The sequence below is a fragment of the Amblyomma mixtum genome, chromosome 8 (genome assembly GCF_055824585.1).
Source record: "Amblyomma mixtum isolate Tamu chromosome 8, ASM5582458v1, whole genome shotgun sequence".
NCBI lineage: Eukaryota > Metazoa > Arthropoda > Arachnida > Ixodida > Ixodidae > Amblyomma > Amblyomma mixtum.
The window spans coordinates 60554070-60573868 of record NC_143019.1 but is presented as its reverse complement, the minus strand read 5'-3'; the positions used below and the strand labels follow the sequence as shown (position 1 = coordinate 60573868).

Sequence of the window (19799 nt, the reverse complement as noted above, 5' to 3'; positions counted from 1 at the left end):
TGCCAAAGCTAGCGCGCCTGTTCGCGCAGGATAAGTCCGCAAGCAAAAAGTAGTTCGCCGTACAACCAAAGCGAACACAAACATATTTCGTAGCGACAAACCTTAAAGGGTCAGTCTACTCACCGAGATGAGTGTATAAATAATGGCATATTCTGGTAGTTGGCATTCTATAACATCAATAACGAGGGGTCTGCGCCCGGTTTAGGCAGGAATTTATATTTTATTTCGGGGTTAAAAGTCGCGTAAAAAAGCATGGTGGCGACCCCAAACGTTCATTTTGTTCAAGAAAGTGGTAATCTTTTTTTGTAGAAGCATAAGTGAATATACTACGTACCATTTGTATGCCCCAATGTCAGAGAAACGCACGTTTTGTTCTAGTAAACTGTAGAAGGCGTACCGCTCGCTTTTTCTGTAAATCACATGAATATTTATAGTTACACGTACGCAAAACGCAGGCACATTCCCTCTTTTAGTTCAGCGTATGCTAGCAGAGACGCAAAAATAAACTTAGCCTATAGTGGCGCCATCTGGTCGTCAGGACGGGAACCATTGCTGTAAACAAACCGACTCTCCACTTAAGCCTAGGAGCGGCAGAATCGTCACTCTAATTATTAAAATAAAGCAAATTTATCTCTTATATGTTTTCTTATATGCGAGATGAGACGAAGCGAAAGACAGGCGCCCCATTTATGGCCAGTGAACGCACTGAAAAAGGCAGCAACAACGAGAATTCAGTCCGAAGCGAGAGGTCCGGCTTCGACGGGCGCCGCCATGTTTGTCGCCGCGCGGCGGAAATCCAGATGGTTGCCAGATGAGACTACCATCTCATACAGATGTGTTCCCACATTAATAAATACTATTTTAAAATGTTCTACCACACTCCTTGGCACCACAGCTGCCTAAACGGTAATTTGAGTAAAGAGCTATCGGTTGCCGCAAAGAAAATATGGTCGATAAAATTCAGTAGACTGACCCTTTAAGTGCCTTGACTAGCGCCTCCCGGACTTCGTTTTAATTCTTCCAACATTTTCGTCCTGCGACTCGTCGAGATTTCGAGGAGCAAAAAGTACACGTGGCGGTATGATGTTGGTAGGGCGAGTCGCTTCTGCTAAATCCGCGCCCAGAAAGTAGTTCACACTCCGTGAAAATTATGGCCAGAGAACCCGAAAACTGAGCGCCTCACAGCTTCGACCGTGATTTTCAATGCTACTACATCGTTTTATACCGCTCTTTGTATTCGTCCAAACAATGATCAGAGTTTCGAGAAGAACGAATGATACGTGGCGGAGTAATATAGTTTCGCGGACGCACTACTTCAGCAACCTCCGCAGCGTTGCCTGCTTTGTATGAAACGGAGTATAGTACATGGAACTAGGGGCAATGGAGCTTCGGGTGTCGCGTATGAAGCGAGAAGACCAGATCGAGGAGGCGTGCCGCCACCTGATGTAACTTCGTTGAGCCGAATCAGTTTGGGAGAGCTTGTCGAGCAGCAAAAACAGGAATCCCCAGCCACCCTGGCGGGGCCCCCTTCCTTACGAAGTCATGTGCGTTTGCTTACGGATTGCAGAAGGGATTACGTGGTTTCCTGTCAATTCCCCGTCCAGTAGCGTCTGAAGGTGTAGTGTGTTTGAGAATCCTGGCGTCGGCAAAACATACACTTTTACAGAGTGCTGGGGCGGGAGTCCCGCCGTGGCGCCAAGTATTCCGCTGGAGCTGCTTTCATAATCCTCTAAAAAGCCAGTAATTTTTAAAACCACAAATATATCCGCTAATATGCAATGCGGTGCTCGATGTGAAAAAAAAACTTGCATTGCGCCCTGTACATGGCTTACAAATGTAAGGAAATGCAACGCTTTAGTGTCACAGCAGGGTAGGCAAAACGTTTCACTCTTTACGCAATTTGGACGGAGTAAACTGCTGCTAGAGAGTACAGTATACTCTATCTGATAGAGCGCCAGTTCTTAGCGTGAACATATGGGTGGCGTGTACGGTTTTGTGTAGTGCTCCGGTACCAGTGGAGTGTGCACGGACAAGGACATTGGTGGCAAGGAGGACCTGAAGCTCAAGAAGTCGACCTACTCCGACGGCCTGCTCACGGTCCTCTACGAGCGCAAGTTAAAGACCGGTACAACATGCTTACTCGTCTCTGTATGTGTGCGCACAGGTTTTTCCAGGGCACTATGCGGATAAAGCCAGCCACCAGTTGTTCAGAACAGTGTTCCCTTGCCGTGAACATAATTTGCTTCATGGCTAGAATGTAGTCATTAGATAATGAATAACCTACATTGTCGATCAGAATTGTCTGGAAAGTGCCGAGGTCGACCCGAATAACTATTCTTGGATTACGTATTTAATTTCGAGATAGCTACACCGCAACTAAGGCCGTATAATGGGATGGGGGGGGGGGGGGGGGGGTAAGTATGACAGTGTAGACAACATTTGGCAAGACAGCTTTCATAAAATTAAGGAAAAATTATGAAATGTGGAATACGCAGCAGAAAAAGAGGAGGTCACAACCTACGGCTCTATGGTGTTGACTATACTATATGCTCAGAGAGCCGCCGCGGTGGCTCAGTGGTTATGGTTCTCGGCTGCTGACCCGAGAGAGACGGCGGTCGCATTTCGATGGAGGCGAAACGCTAGAGGCCCGTGTGTTGTGCGATGCCAGTGCACGTTAAGGAACCCCAGGTGGTCGATATTTCCGGAGCCCTTCACTACGACGTCCCACATAGCCCGAGTCGCTTTGGGATGTTAAACCCCCTAAAACCAAACCAAACTATGTGCTCAAAGAACACGTCTACAACTTCAGGGAGAAATTATAAAGTATTCGAAACAAGCTTAATACGTACGTTATTCACAGTAAGATTTCGAGTCTCTAGGGTGGCGCTGACGAACAGCCTGTTGAACAGTTGACAGCCGCGCGGTTCGAACGCGTGTTCCGGTGCTCTTATCCCTTATAAAAATGGTCTATAGACAGTCTATAGACTTCTTAATAACTCTATTGACTTCCTATAGATATTGCTTTTTGTCTATTCAGTCTATAGACTGTCTATAGACAAAAGTCTACTAAAAGTGCATGACCATAAATCTACAGATTGTCTATAGACTGTCTATGGCATTTGTATTGCCTATGGACTTTTGTCTATAGACAGTCTATAGACTTTATAGACAGAAGTCTATAGACACTCTATAGATTGTCTAAAACTAAAACTTTTTTGTAAGGGAGGATTGCGCGTGGCGGTCGGGACCAGAAGGACTGACTACAGCGGGAGCGACTTGGCAGCGTCAAATAGACGAGTTCCTTCCTTTAATATTTATCACTTAGGTGTATTTAGGTGTAGGTTAAGTCTGGTAGGGGGTGGGGGGCTGAAGGGGGGGGGGGGGGTGCTTACATTCGTGTGGCAGTTGTTTTATTTGCGTGTCGTTTCAAAAAGTTAGTTATTCCTTTTCTAGGTGATCGACATTTTCAGTAAGCAGAATTCATTGCAACGCGTGCAAGTGGTGTTTGAGCCTCTCTCTACATAGTCCGAGCATTTTGGAGCAGCAGTAATCAAGTGCTAAGATGGGAAGAAAATGCAGATTAGATGCAGGGAGGCTTGCTGGCCTTGACAGACGAGCGGCTTGATTCGGCTTGATTCGGCTTGATTGGGCTTGCTTCGGCTTGCTTCGGCTTGATGCGGAATCGCAGCCGATTTTGTGCTAGCGTCGCATCTTGAGTGCTCGTCTCGACAGGGTACACTCAGAAAACGGGCTCCGGGAAAAACGTCTGCTAAAAAATTCTCCCGGAAAAAATATCCCCCAAAAAAAGTCCCCATTTTCCTGCCTTCTCTTGGAACGCTTGCATTCTCTTGGAATCCAGTCCATTTTCTTTTTTTTTTATCTTGCCTTCGCATTAGATGCCTCGCCCAAGCCCATTTCTTCCTCTTGCTTTCAACTAGGATGGAATTAAAGGGAAGCTGAAACGGTTTTTTTAGAATTCGAGGTTATTCAAGAATTCGAAGCCATCAAGCTTCTAGATACAGCATGCAAAGTATTTTTGCACTAGCATTTAAAATGGTGACATAATCGTCGAATAAAACCGCGACGATGTTTCGGCTTCTCCTCACTACGTTGGAGGGGTGCGAAGAAACTCGTCAGTGACGTCATTGTTGCCGAAATTTCAGATGTCCGCTGCCTGAGCCTGCATGCTGCTGTGCGTCGTCAGATGGCGCCAAACAATGCATCGTGAGCTTCACCTTCGATGGCGTCGGTTTTCATCCATTGAATAACCGTTTCTCCGCTGGAAACGTAGTGCTGTCATACGTGACGTCATTATCGGGGCCTCTGCCCGTCGCTCTGCACTTCAGAGAAGCCTGAACGCCGACGACGAATTTATTCCGAGATTACGCCACCATTTCAAATGGTAGAGCAAAACGATTTCGCAGGCTTTACCTGCACATTTTGCACATTCGGCAACCTTAAACTCATCGAATTCTAAAACCGCTTCAGTTGTCCTTTAACCCTTGTTTGATCCGTCCCCCACTGTGCCCTCCTCCGATTCCCCAAGAGACTAATGCCAGAAGCTGCCTCGGAAATACTAGACTGCCATGACATGTTCCCGGCCGGGTAGTATGTGTGCTCCCTTGAATGTCTACTACGCAGGTGACAGCAAGGACAAGGACATCCCGAATTCAGGCGAAATAGCCGTCGTGGCGGCCCAGGGTCCGGTAAACTTGAACGATCCGACCTTGGTGCTCTACCACACCATGATAGTCACCAGGCGTGAGTATGGCTTGCAAAATTCAAACGCGCCCGTGCGTTTCTGCCTGTAGAACAAATTACAGTCGACCCTCTATAACTTGAACAGAAAGGAAATCGATGATTTTGCCGGATTGAGCAGCATTAAGCGCGTTCGAATTAACGTGATTCCACTGTATGCTATAAGCGCGTCGAATACCTAGGAGCGTGCACTTTTTGTGTGCGTGAGTGTGAGGGAGTGTGTGCCTGAGAGAGTAAGTGTGTGCGTGAGAGAGTGCGAGAGAGTGTGTGCGTGAGAGTGTGAGTGTGTGCGAGAGAGTGCGTGAGAGTGTGAGTGTGTGCGAGAGAGTGCGTGAGAGTGTGAGTGTGTGCGTAGGAGAGTGCGTGAGAGTGTGAGTGTGTGAGAGTGTGAGTGTGTGCACGTGAGAGTGCGAGAAAGTGTGAGTGCGTGAGAGTGTGTGTGCGTGAGAGAGTGTGAGTGTGTGCGAGAGAGTGTGTGAGTGTGTGCGTAGGAGAGTGCGTGAGGGTGTGAGTGTGTGCGAGAGAGTGCGTGAGAGTGTGTGTGCGTGCGTAGGAGAGTGCATGAGAGAGTGAGTGTGTGAGAGAGTGTGAGTGTGTACACGTGAGAGAGTGCGAGAAAGTGCGAGTGCGTGAGAGAGTGTGAGTGTGTGCGTGAGAGAGTGCGAGAAAGTGAGTGTGTGCGTGAAAGAGTGCGAGATAGTGTGCGTGAGAGTGTGAGACAGTGTGCGTGAGCGTGTGAGAGTGTGCGTGTGTTTTACTTCGTATATTTCCCGCACAACAGCGAATGAACTTGTCCTTCAGGGTGCAGAAAGAACTTGGCGCAGGAGACCCGCATGATGCCGTGACCGTTTGCGGCCGTGTCTTTGCGCAGAAACGATCCTGCTGACGTTCGGCAGGCCCCCGGCGCGCAACTGTCCCCCGTTCACCCGCGAGCCAAATCTGCCCACCAACGTGGATATGAAAGAAATCGGCGGCCGCGACATCCTCAAGAAGGAGAATGTCATGACTTTCACCGTTCGCATCGGGCCTACAGCGGGCAGGGACGGCTACGAGAGGATCACCGGTACGTGTGGCTGCCTCGCCGAGCTGTAACCAGAGCCCAAGGTCACATCTTGTCGCTTCGTGCTTTCGTTTGTAACGAGTCTCGTTTGTACGGATGGTCCCACGATGGCTATAGTTCACTGGGGAGTTTCCTGAAATTTAGGACTTGTTTTCCCCCGAAACTTGCCAGTAACGTCGTAGCTGCAAGCCGACTTCAACCTGGGCCTGTTGGCACGGCAACATTCTGTAAGAGTGAATTGCGCGACGCTTGTGTTGTCTTTCTTGTGCTTGTCCTCAGTAAACTTGTCTGCTCTTCCAAAAAAACATATGGCTTTCATTTCCATCCGTTACCGCGCATCTCTCTGTAGCTGTTAACGGTTTAACGCAGGCTAGTTACTACCCGCGTCCTCCAGAGTCACCGTCTGGTACACGTATGGCTGTTGAAAACTTCAAAAATTTAATTACAATTGAGTTTTTGAGCCACCTGGTATGTTCACCCCGCAACGTAGCCAATCCAATACAACAGATTGCGCGCGCAGCCAATCCAACACAAAAAAAAAACACAAAATTTAATCACAATTGAGTTTCTGAGCCACCTGGTCTGGTCACCCCGCAACGTAGCCAATCCGATCCAACATATTTGCGCGCGCCGGGCCTGCCGGTCGCTCTCGCGTTGGCTGATGTCGGCTTGGTTATTGATGTTTTTGGTACGAAAATAATACTTAACACGATTGCAACCATGAATCTTGCGAGAAGCCTCGGAGCAACTCGGGTAAGCTCGGGTTAGTTCCGACGAGCATCGCGCCAGCTGCAGGCAATGGAATGGTGACCTTGAGGGTGACCTTGGCCAAACCTACACTCCGTTTCATACATAGCAGGCAACGCTGCGGAGGTTGCTGAAGTAGTGCGTCCGCGAAACTATATTACCTCGCCACGTATCATTCGTTCTTCTCAAAACTCCATTCATTATTTGGATGGATACAAAGAACGGCATAAAACTCCATTCATTGTTTGGATGGATACAAAGAGCGGTATAAAACGATGTAGTACCATTGAAAATGATGGTCGAAGCTGTGAGGCGCTCAGTGTTGGGCGCTCTGGCCATAATTTTCACGGAGTGCGAACAACTTTTTGGGCGCGGATTTAGTAGAAGCGATTCGCCCTACCAACCGCGTATCACACCGCCACGTGTACTTTTTGCTTCTCGAAATCTCGACGAGTCGCAGGACGAAAATGTTGCAAGAGGTAAAAAGAAGTCCAGGAGGTGCCAGTCACGGCACTTAAGATTTGTCGCTACGAAATATGCTTGAGTTCACTTTGGTTGTATGGCGAACTACTTTTTTGCGTGCGGACTTAGCCTGCGCGAACAGGCGCGCTAGCTTTGGCAGCGTTGCCATGATATGTATGAAACGGAGTATAGCATGCATATCATCAGCCCATGAAAAAATAAAATAAATATTTCCGCGACTGGGTTTCGAACCCGCGGCCCCGCGAACAGATCAGTTTCGCTGGCCACCGCGCGAGAGCACTTTGCTAGCTTAGCTTAATTAATCAGCGCAAAAAAAAAAACTATCTTGACGCACACTTTAAACGCGAGTCTACCTGTATGGGAGTTAAAAGGGAGTATAAGCTGTCCTCTAGAGCTCTCCCTTTTAGGGGCAGGGTGTGCTGCCCAAGTCACGTGGTAGAATTGATCTCTAAATATGCGGAATGCTTACTCTTGACAACTGAGGCATATTCCCATCACAAAAACGATTAACATGATGCAGTCATCATGGGAGGAGGAGACATTTAAACGTGGCACCGGAGGTCTTGAGGTCAGCAGAGAGAGGAGATGAAAACGTCGGTTAAAATAATCGCAAATGCTAGAACTTCGATGTTGTTCTGTTACCAATCGTTATTATTCTGTATTTGTATCTTTAGTGATGGAAATGTACCCCAGAGCGCGGGCAGAATACCTTGCCCCGAAAAGAGAGTGCGCTAGAGGACAGGTTGCTCCTTTTTCACCCCCGTACACGCTAATTCTTGTTTCGAGTGCACCCCCGTTTGCTTGCGAATATGGCCAGCTGTGTTGGTACCTATATTTCCTGTTCTATTCCAACTTTTTTCGGCTATAAAAGCTCCGTATTCGGTAGAACCTCTATCGAAAGCTGTCATCTACATAGATAAAGGCCAGCCTTAGTGTGTCTTCTGTGTGACTTAAATAGCAAAACCGCAAGCTTAGTTCGAAATACATTCTAGTTCACTATAGTTCGAAAGACCCGTATTTGGTGTGAACACCCATGAGCATTCGTTTTACGCTGTGAGCGCAATTTTGTCGGCAGTCTTCATTCTCAACGTCTCATGGTCCCTCCAACGCGGCGCACAGGCGGCGCCGGCTGGGGCTTAGCCTTTTGGATCAACAACGAGCTGATCCCCGTGCTGCACGTGGAAAGGGGGAAGACCTACAAGTTCATTGTGGAAACCGGCTCCGATGAGACGAAATCCGCCCAGTACCACCCTTTTTACATCACCGACAGCAGCAAGGGGGGTGCGTCAAAAGTAGATCCCGCCGAGCTCGGCAAGAAGGTGAGTGTACGGCTGGCGGACAGCGGGTTTTGATAACATGTGGCTCTGGGGCCCCATGTTTACGCTGTGTTCACATTTCGCCTGTACAAATATTTTTAATACATTTTTAAAATAAATTCTGTAGTCTTTCTAAAGACAAGTTCTATAGTTCTATAGGCAGTCTATAGACCAACACCGTGTTTAGAAACAAAAGGGGAGTTCATGGCAGACGGACTCACCTGGGGGTGAAAAGTAGGCTTAGCGCCCATAGGAACCCATGGAAGCCAAAGCTTTCAAAGCAGCAGTTTTCCAATTTCACAGCGCACAAATGATGTCCCCTCGTGAAGAACAACCAAGTCCATCCTATAGAACAGATTCTGAAAGTATGAAGCGTCTTTTCGAAGGGGATCCATTTTATTGCGAAATCAATACTACTCGCACTTTCAAGCCTTCGCGTGACCCGGCCGCAGTTACGTTTGACCTTTAGCGGAGTGAATATGGGCGACCAACTCGCTCTTTCAATTAGCCCGGCCGCAGTTACGCAGTTATCAAACGCATGAAAGAGAACCGCGCACTGCAGCAGACGATGCCGCAGACGAAAGCCCAGACCGCCACCGGCTCCGACAGAGCCACCGGCGAAGTAGGGACTCTAGGCTCCGGCGTCCGCCAACGCTACCTGTTAGTGTCATAACTGTGCTAGCTAGGCGCCTTCTACAGTTCGCGGTTCCGGTTCCTTTGTCGTGCTGTTTCAAGGCTGTCTTTAAACCTTGATATCGTTTGAACGGCCGTATTTGTGAGGGAATGTAGCATGGGCGGCAGAATACGAGAGCCTTGCGCGATTCGGGGAAATGCCCAGCGGATATACTATATAGAGTTTTTTGTAGGTCTGTGCGTCTTCACAACACACATTAAAGGTCGAACCACAAGGAAGCGTTCCTTCGACGCCGCGTATGGGCCTCCGGCACTTGGAGCGAGGCGACGCAAGGAGACGTAGATATCTGGAGAGGCGGCGCCGGAATTGCCGCGTAGGTGGGGGTTGGTGGGGGCCAGTGAACAGCCCCACATTGGCAGCGACTTCCTGATTAATACACGCCGCTGCGACGGCAGCAATTCTCATTCTGTCCCAGTTAGGGTGGCTAGAATATCTCCTAGCCACCCTATCCCCGTGCTATGGTCGCCCTTGACCCCGCAATGGGTTCTCGTCGCCGCTGAAGAGGACGGTTAAGTACGGATAGGGGATAACTGAGGGGCTTTATCCACGATCTCTCCACACCTCCGTCTGGAGACGCCAGTTTGTATGCTTTCATGTGTTTGGTCGCCCTCTACTGCGGGCGCCGAGCGACAACACCAGTAGATGAGACGCTGACGCGCCGCTGAAGATACTCTTGCCTTGTGGTTCAACCTTTATCGTGGCGTTTTATAAAGATAGCTTCGAAATGACGTAGCATACTTTGTCACGCTCTTTTAGCAGCGTTAGCTGTTATTCATGTTTCTTGATTTCATGGGGTCTGCTACCACCTCCCTTCGGCGTGAAATTTTCTGTCCGAAGAATTCAAGATGGCGGCCCCCATAGTAAGCCGATATAGCAACCCAATTTGTGATTGATTGGTGGCGTCATTAGTATATCGAATTGCTGATTAGGGACGTCACTGATTTTACGACGTCACAATTAACTAGTCACATGATTATTTTTAGTCGCTTTTAATCAGTAATTAATGAGGCATTACAAAACGAATTACATATTTGGAATCCTCTACATGAGTAGAACAGGTTAGACACAGTTAAAAGTGTCCCCTCTACGGCTGCGCCAGTTGAAATCCTCTCTTAAGATCTCATAGAGGGGAATTGCTGTTGAAGATGATTGTTGTAGGATTCTTGACGTCTTGCAGATTCGAATTGCTCAATCACATTGCAAGAGGACACTTCAGGAGAGGTTAACTTTTTATAACAATTAAAAGCACAAAGAAAGATACAAGCAAGGAGAAAAGATATTTACACTTGACTGGCTCGTACTTCTACGTGACGAAACCAGCCCTCGGTCCTGCCGAAGCAGCGGGTTTTAAATCCTATGTCCCCGCCCTCGGTGAGAGAATAACCAATCAGGTACTGTACAAACATCCACCCAATAACTTATTGGGGAAAGGAAAATACAACCAATGAATGATTGGGGAAAGAAGGTAGCCCCTCGCGACACCGTACACATATGTACATTTTCTACTATCACTGCTGCGAGCTTCGCGAACATTCACTTTCCCACTTTCCCAACGTCCGGTTGACCCAAGTTCCAGGAAAGCCACTTCAATCCATCTGTTTCTCATCCTCGCTTCTCATGCCTGCAGCTAGAGTGACAATACGTCAAAGCACGCCGCTGCCGACATAGCACAAAAGCCACGCACTGTGACGCTGGTCAGCCTCGCCGTACACACGTGCACACAGGATGCCACCTAACGACTCCGTCCATGCGGGGAGTTTGACGTCTCCTGTAATCCTCCGCCATTCGGCGCCCCCTCTTCTCCCGCTGGGTTGCTGACCCCTTCTGTGCGGTTGTGCAGAGGGCCCAAGAAAAGAACATAATTGGCATTCCACTACGCGACCGGATGCGGCAAACAAAATACAGCACCGCGAACTTCACTGACACCAAAATTAAATAATGAAGTTAATATTTAATTGTTTATCCTTACATTTAATTGCTTATAATTAACTAACCGATGACGTCATGATCTAACTAATGCATATTCGTAACGGGTTCGATGAGTATAGACCATCACCAGTATTGTCTAATTAGGTTAATATTTACTTAAGGTTAGGCTTAACATGGCATGTCGTCAGTACTCGGCAACTCACAATTTCATACCTCATGGCGACCGGGCATCTACCGCCTTGAGGTAAGGAAAAATGGTCCTCCAAAGAGTCGAAAAAGTCATTCGGCCCAAATTGCTAAAAAATATCCGACCTCGAGGCGGTAGGCGCCCGCTCACCGTATGGTACAGAAAAGTAGCCTAATCACCTGGCAATACATCACATGGACGATAGATGGCGCTACCGAATAGCTAACGCTCATTACTTCGTCTTCCAGGCGGTGGCGGCATTTTTTTCAAAACACTGACCAACTGTTATCAAACAGCCGCCTCTATGGGCACCCTGTGAAACAAGAAAAAATATTTTTCACATTTTTGCTCACATTTGTTTATATGGGCCGTGTTCGCGCCCCGTGCCCACCGCCAGAAATCACCCTTAGTCGAACGTAACGCGGTGTTAAAAATTCAACGCCTTCGAAATGACTCTTCACACATTCAGAATATGTTCTAGGATGAACTTGGTTGTTCTTCATGCATGAAGGGGCGACATATAGGTTCACTGAGAAATAGGAAAACTGCTTTTTCAAAGCTTTTGGTTGCATGTAATTCTATGGGCGCTATGGCTACTTTCACCCCTAGTTTTACCCAAGTCCTCTCAACCGGCGACAGCAGCTCCACTACATCTTGCTTGCGCTACCGATCGGTGTTGATCTATAGACTATATGAATAGACAAAAGGATATATATATATATATATATATATATATATATATATATATATATATATATATATATATATATATATATATATATATATATATATATATATATATATATATTTATATATAGGAAAGCTATAGCGTCTATAAGAAGTACATAAAAGGTCTGTTGACCATTGTGTATAAAGACGATGTGATGAGGTTTGCTCTTTTTTTTTCTCTCTCTCTCTAAACGCAGGGAAACATGCTCTATGCAGGGGTCGTTCTCGGCGCTGATGGCAGGCCTGACTTAACACAAGGTGAGAATTTACCAACCTTTACGACCGGCCGTCGCAAGCGCTGTCCACTTATTGCCAGGAGAAACTATGTTTAAAGAAGGTGTCATACGCTGTGTCGCCTTTTGGTGCTTGCGTATAGAGCGCCCTCAATTCTTTGTGTACCTAGCCCACCATTTCAAAGAAAAGAAAAAATAAACAGGCAACGCCAATATTTGCTTTCTCCAACCTTTGAGGCAACCTTAGCAACCGCTGCGTGCCTTGAGAAGAAAATGCTACGAGTCATTACAAATTCCTGCTATGACGCCCCAACTCGTCCCATTCGAATAAAATACAAAATAATTCCAGTTCCTAGGTTGTTTGAGTACAGGTTTGCCTGTTTTTACAAAAAGCAGACTGCAAGAGATGACCCCTTTTTGTCCCGTATTGTGCAGCTGGTGCCACACAACACGCCGTATACAACTAGAAACGCTGAAATGTTTTCGGTACCCATATGTAGAACGAACTATGGTTTTACTATGCTGAAATATATACTACCAAGATGTTTGAACTCTTCTCTTTATAACAATATAAACACAATGTCTTTTCGTGCACTTCGTGAAACTTTTATTGATTAGGTTGTATTAGTGCTGAAATGCATATGTCGACCGTTATTTTTTCTTCCCTTGTCATTGTTTAATATATCTACCCCCCTACCTGCAATATAGCACAATCTGTTTTGTTTGAGATGTGAATTGTTATTTGTATGCCGTAAGAATTGCCGCTGCTGTCATCGTCGACTTTTTCGGGTGACGAAGCCCGTCAAGCGGTTATTGCGAACCGCTTTTATTTCGTCACCCACGCTTTCTGTAAGGCAAAAAGCGAAATAAACATTCATTCATTCATTCATTCATTCATTCATTCATTCATTCATTCATTCATTCATTCATTCATTCATTCATTCATTCATTCATTCATTCATTTCACCTGCAACTCGGCGCAGGCGGAGTGGGACGGCTGTGCGAGTACAAAGAAGGGATCCGATTCGAGAAAGCCAAGTCAGCGAAGGAGTACAAAAGCAAGCTCAAAGAGGAGTGCCAACCTGGCAATGCGGGAAACTTCGAATGGACCCCCGACCGGAGCACGCCAAACTTGGTCTACTATCAGGTACGACATGTATGCAGCAGGCACTGGAGTACGCGACGCACTGCTGGTCGCAGCCGCTTTTGCATGCGTGATACAGCTGACTCACGTCAGTGCCGAGTCGGATAATTCGTGCTTGCGGCAAGCCAGGATTGTTTTGGAGCGAGAGCTCCACTACGCCGTTTCGCCTAGGTCATCGGGTGTTGCAGTTTGACCTTCAGCAGGAGGAGAGCCGGAAGGGAACAAAGGACTGCACTCACACGAGACATGTGAAGCCAAGCTGCTCCACCTAATCTCACAAAGGGCAGTTCTTATGCCGGCCCGAAGGCAGCGCACTAGTTTGAGTATTTAAATGGCCTTGGTAACAACAAGACCTACTGAACTACAGACCTGCACACTTGGCGGGGTCCTATGGAGCAGCGTGTGCCAACTTTCGTTAGCTTTTTAGCCGTTGAGGGCGCTCGGTTAACCTGATCGTCTGCTATGATCATCATCATCGTTTGCAATTTTGTGCACACATTTGTTTTTTCTTTCTCTGCTATCTTAACATCAACAATAAAAATAGCCCTAATAACGACTTTTTTTCGCTCTGGAAGAATATAAAAAACGTCTTCCTTTTTGACCGCTTTCTTTTCGTCGGCACTTTATACTCTTTGATTATACTGATGATAATGATTATGTGGACAAATGACAAAACTGACCTGTTTGAAATAAAATGATGGAGGAGGCCATTTTCTCAATGGGTATATATTAGCGCCACGCCGCCCATAATGTTTCTATCCTAGCGGCAAAAGACATGAACAGAACATGCGCGCTGGAGCAATGCCATTTGTGCAGGTCTGTAGTTTAGAAGGTCTTGGCTAAAAATAACGTTCAGTCGTTGAGACCTGAGCTAGTTCGAACCGCTGTAATTCATTCGACACCGCAGGTGCAAGCATTGCATGCGCCAGCGGCCTCAGAGTGAGTGCACAAAGCTTTGCCTATGACGATATAAATTGTCGTTCATCGATGATCTCTGGTAGCTTGTACAGCGGCCCATAGGAATGCAGTTACGGCGCTTAAAGGACTACGGACATCTAATCTGATTGCATGTTTTCGTCTTTAAAATGATGCGTTAGAAATAAGAATACACGGATCACCGCGTGGTATTCGCCTGCAACGATTAAATTTTTTGTAAATGAATTTTTTCTCTAATGCTGTTTCGGTTTCGGTTTCATCAACTGACCGATAGAAGTGACGTGCAGTTGAATCCGCTTACATTAAACCGGTGAGCCGCTGCTGTACCGTTCCGCCTAATCTGTACGACAGAACCTTGATTGCTTTCATGAAGCCTGCTTTCTATATTTATTATAAGATATTGAACAGCAGCGGTAAAAGAGGACAACCGTGCCTTAACCCTTTTGGGTCACGTGAAGCACAGGACTGCAATATAAATCTTGATGCGTAGCTTTATGTGATTACACTAATTAAACCACCCCGCTTCAAGAGCTAGAATTATAAAACACGACGATATTGTACTACCGTCCGCTTACATTAAACCGGTGAGCCGCTGCTGTACCGTTCCGCCTAATCTGTACGACAGAATCTAGATTGCTTTCATGAAGCCTGCTTTCTATATTTATTATAAGATATTGAACAGCAGCGGTAAAAGAGGACAACCGTGCCTTAACCCTTTGCGTACTTTCAACTTTGTTATCTCGGTATATTTCCTGCAGGAAATCAATTATCTCATGACCGGTACCTTCATCTTTCAGTACGTTTCACAGGAATTCTCTGTTTGCGTTGTCGTTCGCACCGCTTTAATGCAGGAAGGCTAGCTAGCTAGGAAGGCCCTAGCTATTTCTATGCATTGGATAAGCACGAACAGGCTATCATCTAATGGTCTCCCGCTTCTAAATCTATTCTGAAGCTTTTCAGCTATCCAATTGCTTCGTACCTATGTCTGTATTTTTAATTTTCCCGCTTGCATTGCCAGCTTGTGTGTAACAGATGTTATCGTAATCAGTCAGACGGATTTTCGTCCTACCTCCTTTCCGTTTAAAATAAAACTTATTATGCACTGTCACCAACTGTCTGGAATTTGCTAATTTGTTATGAATGTTTTTAGTAATTTTGACAACGTTTCCTTGCTGCTTAGATAGAATTTCTTCTAACCCTGTGGTTACGCATTTAGGAATATTTGACGCCACCTCTTCGCAGTTAACATTGGTCAGTTCTAAGCTTCTTTATGTTATGCTTTCCCGTGCTGCTTCTCTATTCGGTGAGTGCCCTATCGTCGCTCCTAAATGTTTCAGCTTTAACTGATGTAATGTTTATCACAGCGTCGACTCTTTGTAAACATTTTCCTCGGCATTCTGAATCCTTTCCTGCTTCCCCTGATTCTTTTTATCCGCACATTTTATATGTTTCCAGAAATTTCTCGCCCCATCGCGAACTTCACTTTTCCGGCGGCCAGTGGACTGTTTTAGTTTACCCTGGACAAGGATCTGTACTTCCCGTTTTTTTTTGTCGATAAGATTCACATATTCCGTCTGTTCCTTCTAGAGAAAGCTGCGCCATCTTTGCCATTCCGTGTTCTCTCGAAGACACCCGTCCGTTGTTCGATGGCCTCCTTAATTTCCTTATGCCCACAGTGTCGTGGCTTTCGCTTTCCTTTCCAGTGGTTTGCCACTTATACTTGTTTCATTTTCGTACTGGTGAGTTACTTGTTCTGACTGATTATAATCCCACTTTTCCGTTGGGCACTTCTCTCTTGCTTCCTAAACGCCTGCTGTTATTAACGCTACTTGTCTGTCGTTTAAACCTGCGTTCCCTTTTTGTGGAACAGTTGCAGAGGGTAACTGTGGAACAGTTAGGGTTAGGGTTAGGGCAACTGTGGAACAGTTGCAGAGTTGCAGCGCACCCTGGGCACTGCAGGTTGCCTATGGGAGAGGCTTTTGAGCTGCAGGGGAAGCAGCTAAGCTGATGACGATGATAAATAAATTAATCGATTCCTGCAGGTAAACTTCAGCTTGTCCTCAGTGTCCCATTAAAGGACTATAGATACCTAATTTTGTCGCGTCTTTTCTTCTTTCAAATAACGTGTTAGACATTAGAATACATAGATTGCCACGTGGTATTCGCACGCGACAGCTAAATAATTCATAACTGCATTTCTCCTCTCGTGCTATTTTAGTTTCGGTTTCATCGACCGAACGATTGCTGCGACGTGTAGTCGGGGGTTTAGGTCACGTGATGCTCTAGAGAAACTATCATCATTAATACGCAGTTTTAATTTACTACACCACTTTAGTCTTCAAGGCCTTGAAGGACATAAAACCACCTATCAGCAATTACACAGCAGATTTTTCATTCCTCACTTGACCTAAACATCAACTAAACGTCACAGCCATTGTTCGGCAGTTGAAACCGAAACAGCATCTAGAAGAAATTCAGTTCTAAATTATTTATCCGTCGCAGTCGAATCTCACAGGGTGCTTCATTTATACCAGTGTCTAACGCATCGTTTTAAAAAAGAAAACACGCAAGCACAAATTTGGTGTTCTAAGTCCTTTAAGAGTGGGCAGCTGTATTTCGCCTCACCGATTTCACTTCGCGTGTCATACTTTGCAGTGCTACACCCACTTCTATCTCGGGTGGAAGATTGTGGTGACCAACCCGGGTGAAGCGGACAATCCATTGGTTACAACAAAGAAACCCAAACCAAAACCAACACCGAAGCCACCGTCGCCACCGCCGCCGCCTGCGCCGGCTCCAGCGCCTGCGCCAAGCTCGGGCAAAGGGGGGTCGTCGAGTACCACGAGTCAGGTGCCGCTGACCACCTTGCTTCTTCCGCCGCTGCTTTTGCTCGCCTTGGGGCCGAGGCATGGCCCACCGGAGTGACCACTTCGAACCGCGGAACGGGGGAAATCCCGTCCATGACAGTGTGCGACTTGCATGGGCGCTTTAGCCGAGGGTGGGCTGTGGCTACTTGAGCTGTGTCTTGTAAGAAGCGAGTGGGCGCAGCGGTAGTAGTGCGCAATAAATGTTATGGTGCTGTAGCGTTATGTCACGACATCGTGCGTATGCCGCTGTGTGTAACAGGTTGCGACGTTTGTTGAGTGATGATGATGATGATTGCTTTGTAGGGCGCAACAATTAACAATTAACGACGGTGAGCGACAGGCACGAATTTAAATGCCTGACTGGCATTTCTGTGAATGCAGAACGTTAGGATATATATCGAAAGGGAGCTGCAGCAGCCCATTTAAATACACGGCTGCGGTTTCTACAACACTGTGTATAAGGCGTTTATGACGTATATTCAAGCGTATAGGCTATGTATGGTATAAACAAGCAGGAAGCACTACTGCTGTGAAATTGTAACTAGAAGCGAATGCGGCCATCCGAAAAGTGGTGCAATAAATGATGCTTTGACGTCGTACGATGTGTGTGCGCGTGTGTGTGTGTGTGACTTAGTTGTGCCTTATTAAGGTTCAGGAAGCACTCTTGCTCCCTGTTGACGGTGCCCAGAAAGAACGACTTCTACATACTACCGCGGACAGGGCCTTACTCAGCCCACTAGGCTACCCTGACAGCCACAAGAAGATTCAAGATACGGTGGACATACCGGACGACATCAAATCGACCTACACAGTCCTACCCATCCATAAGCACATGCACCCACAACTGCACCGAGGCAGGAGGAAAGCAAAGACTCAGGCGACAGAACAGCGCATCGCTGGCAAAAAATTATCAGTCTTTGCAGACGCAGCCAGCTACCCAGAACACAGAGTCGTGGTGGCAGCGGCAATCGACTACGCTCACAAGGAGCCAGCCAGCGTCACCATAAGGTATTGTACCTCTACTGAAGCTGCGGAGACTGCGATTGCTCTCGCAGTAGCCGAAGTCAACAAAAGAGGAGAATCCCTCGCAATCATCTCGGACTCGCAGATGGCCTACTGGAACTTCCTGAAAGGTAGAATTGGAAAGAAAGTTATCCGCGTTCTAAGCCAACGCGCCTCAAGCGAACAACATTGCATCGTGTGGGCAGCGGGATAAGTCGGCCTAGCAGGGAACCATGACGCCATCGCTCGAGGACGTACTAACCGAGCAACGGCTGATGCGTTGGGACTCGAGCTAGTTATACAGGCGCACGGCGACATACTCGAGCACCTTGGGGGACTAAGGAGGGTCTATCCCCCTCCCCACGGCCAACTAACTAAAGATCAGTCTGTAAGAAGGAGACAGTCCCAAATAAACACTTATTCATGCTTATGCATCCTCAGTAAGATATACCCCACTACATACAGGCCAGCAAGTCCACGGAGCGGAGAGACAGCCACACTATCACGCCACATGGGTATGTCAACGCAGCCCTGCAGTCCCATTCATACACAATGCCACACAGGAGCAGTGTGAGGCAGTGCTGTCCAGTTGGGAATCCGAAGATCAGGTTTCACTGGTCGAACGAACCCAAGCCTCCGCAGCCGCCGTAGGAGTCCTGGACTAGGGACTCCACCCATGAAGACTCTCTTAAACTCTAGCAGCAGTGATTAAACGTTCTGTTTCTCCCTCTATCTCAGCAGGAGCTGACCGAAAGGGCAGAGCGGCTGCAGGATCCAACGGACTCCGCTGGGAACCGACCACCAACTTTAGCTCTAATTAAATATTTATTTCCGTCATCATCATAACCAGAGGACATCATCATCAATCATCAGAGGTCATCTTCATCGTCTTCCGCCAAATGATCGCAATAAAAGTGAATACATATTGGAGTTAGTATATTAGCGTGGACGCGCTAACCACTCAACAGCCGTAGCGGAGGCCTCGGAGCATCCGCCTCGTATTCGAGAGGTGCTCGGTTTCGGTGGGCTGCCCTGGTGTGTGCAGAAGGTGGGTGGCTGCCCGGTGCCTGGCGGCAGGCTCTGCGGCCGCCGCGACGCCACATTTTTAGGCAGCGAGCTAATCACAGCTAACGCTCTAAAATAAACTTCGTGACAGAAACAAGCGCTCAGGCACCCAGTCTAAATGATCAGAGCGCAAGCGTGCCTATAGCACAACGAATGTCGCCGTCGTCATCACGATCATCAGCATCCCCCGCCGTGGGTATGTGTCATTCAGCCTGAGGACATCATCATCATCACCTCGAATGCTCACAGTCATGTTCCGGGAGCACAAGACGCCAGCAGCGCTGTTGCTGTTCGTGACCCTATGCTTGCCGCTCCCTCGCCAAGGTGCGTTCCTTCCTGTGTTCATCTGTTCGCAGGCGGCAGCTACAGCGTTCGCATCACCGAGGCGCACTCGCATTCCACGCGACTGTCATGGCAGGAGAATCGTGAACTTACGGAGGCGGAATGTACTCGTGTGTGTTCCAGCTCAAAAGGACGAGGTCAGGAAAAAATGACGACGGTACAGGCGCTGCCTTTCAGCTGGCCGTTTCCCGAAAAAAGTGAGATTTCGTGCTGGAAAACGGCAGCCGAGGCGAAGAAGCAACACTGAAGTGAGAGCAAGCACAGGCCTCGCGTGTGGCAGTGATAGCAACTACCAATGCTTCTTAAA

General features: G+C 47.4%; 1 protein-coding gene across 1 annotated transcript in view; it reads left to right on the top strand.

Annotated features, from left to right (window-relative positions):
- Positions 1 to 17352, top strand: part of LOC149332694 (protein Skeletor, isoforms B/C-like) — a 31969-nt gene extending 14617 nt beyond the window's left edge. The window contains exons 10-16 of the mRNA XM_089558283.1: positions 2002 to 2125; positions 4642 to 4761; positions 5630 to 5821; positions 8168 to 8367; positions 12101 to 12161; positions 13120 to 13283; positions 16872 to 17352. Of these exons, the coding sequence (XP_089414409.1) occupies positions 2002 to 2125; positions 4642 to 4761; positions 5630 to 5821; positions 8168 to 8367; positions 12101 to 12161; positions 13120 to 13283; positions 16872 to 17141 (1131 nt within the window). The 3' untranslated portion in view covers positions 17142 to 17352. The remainder of the gene's footprint in view (positions 1 to 2001; positions 2126 to 4641; positions 4762 to 5629; positions 5822 to 8167; positions 8368 to 12100; positions 12162 to 13119; positions 13284 to 16871) is intronic.
- The last annotated feature ends 2447 nt before the right edge of the window (positions 17353 to 19799 follow it).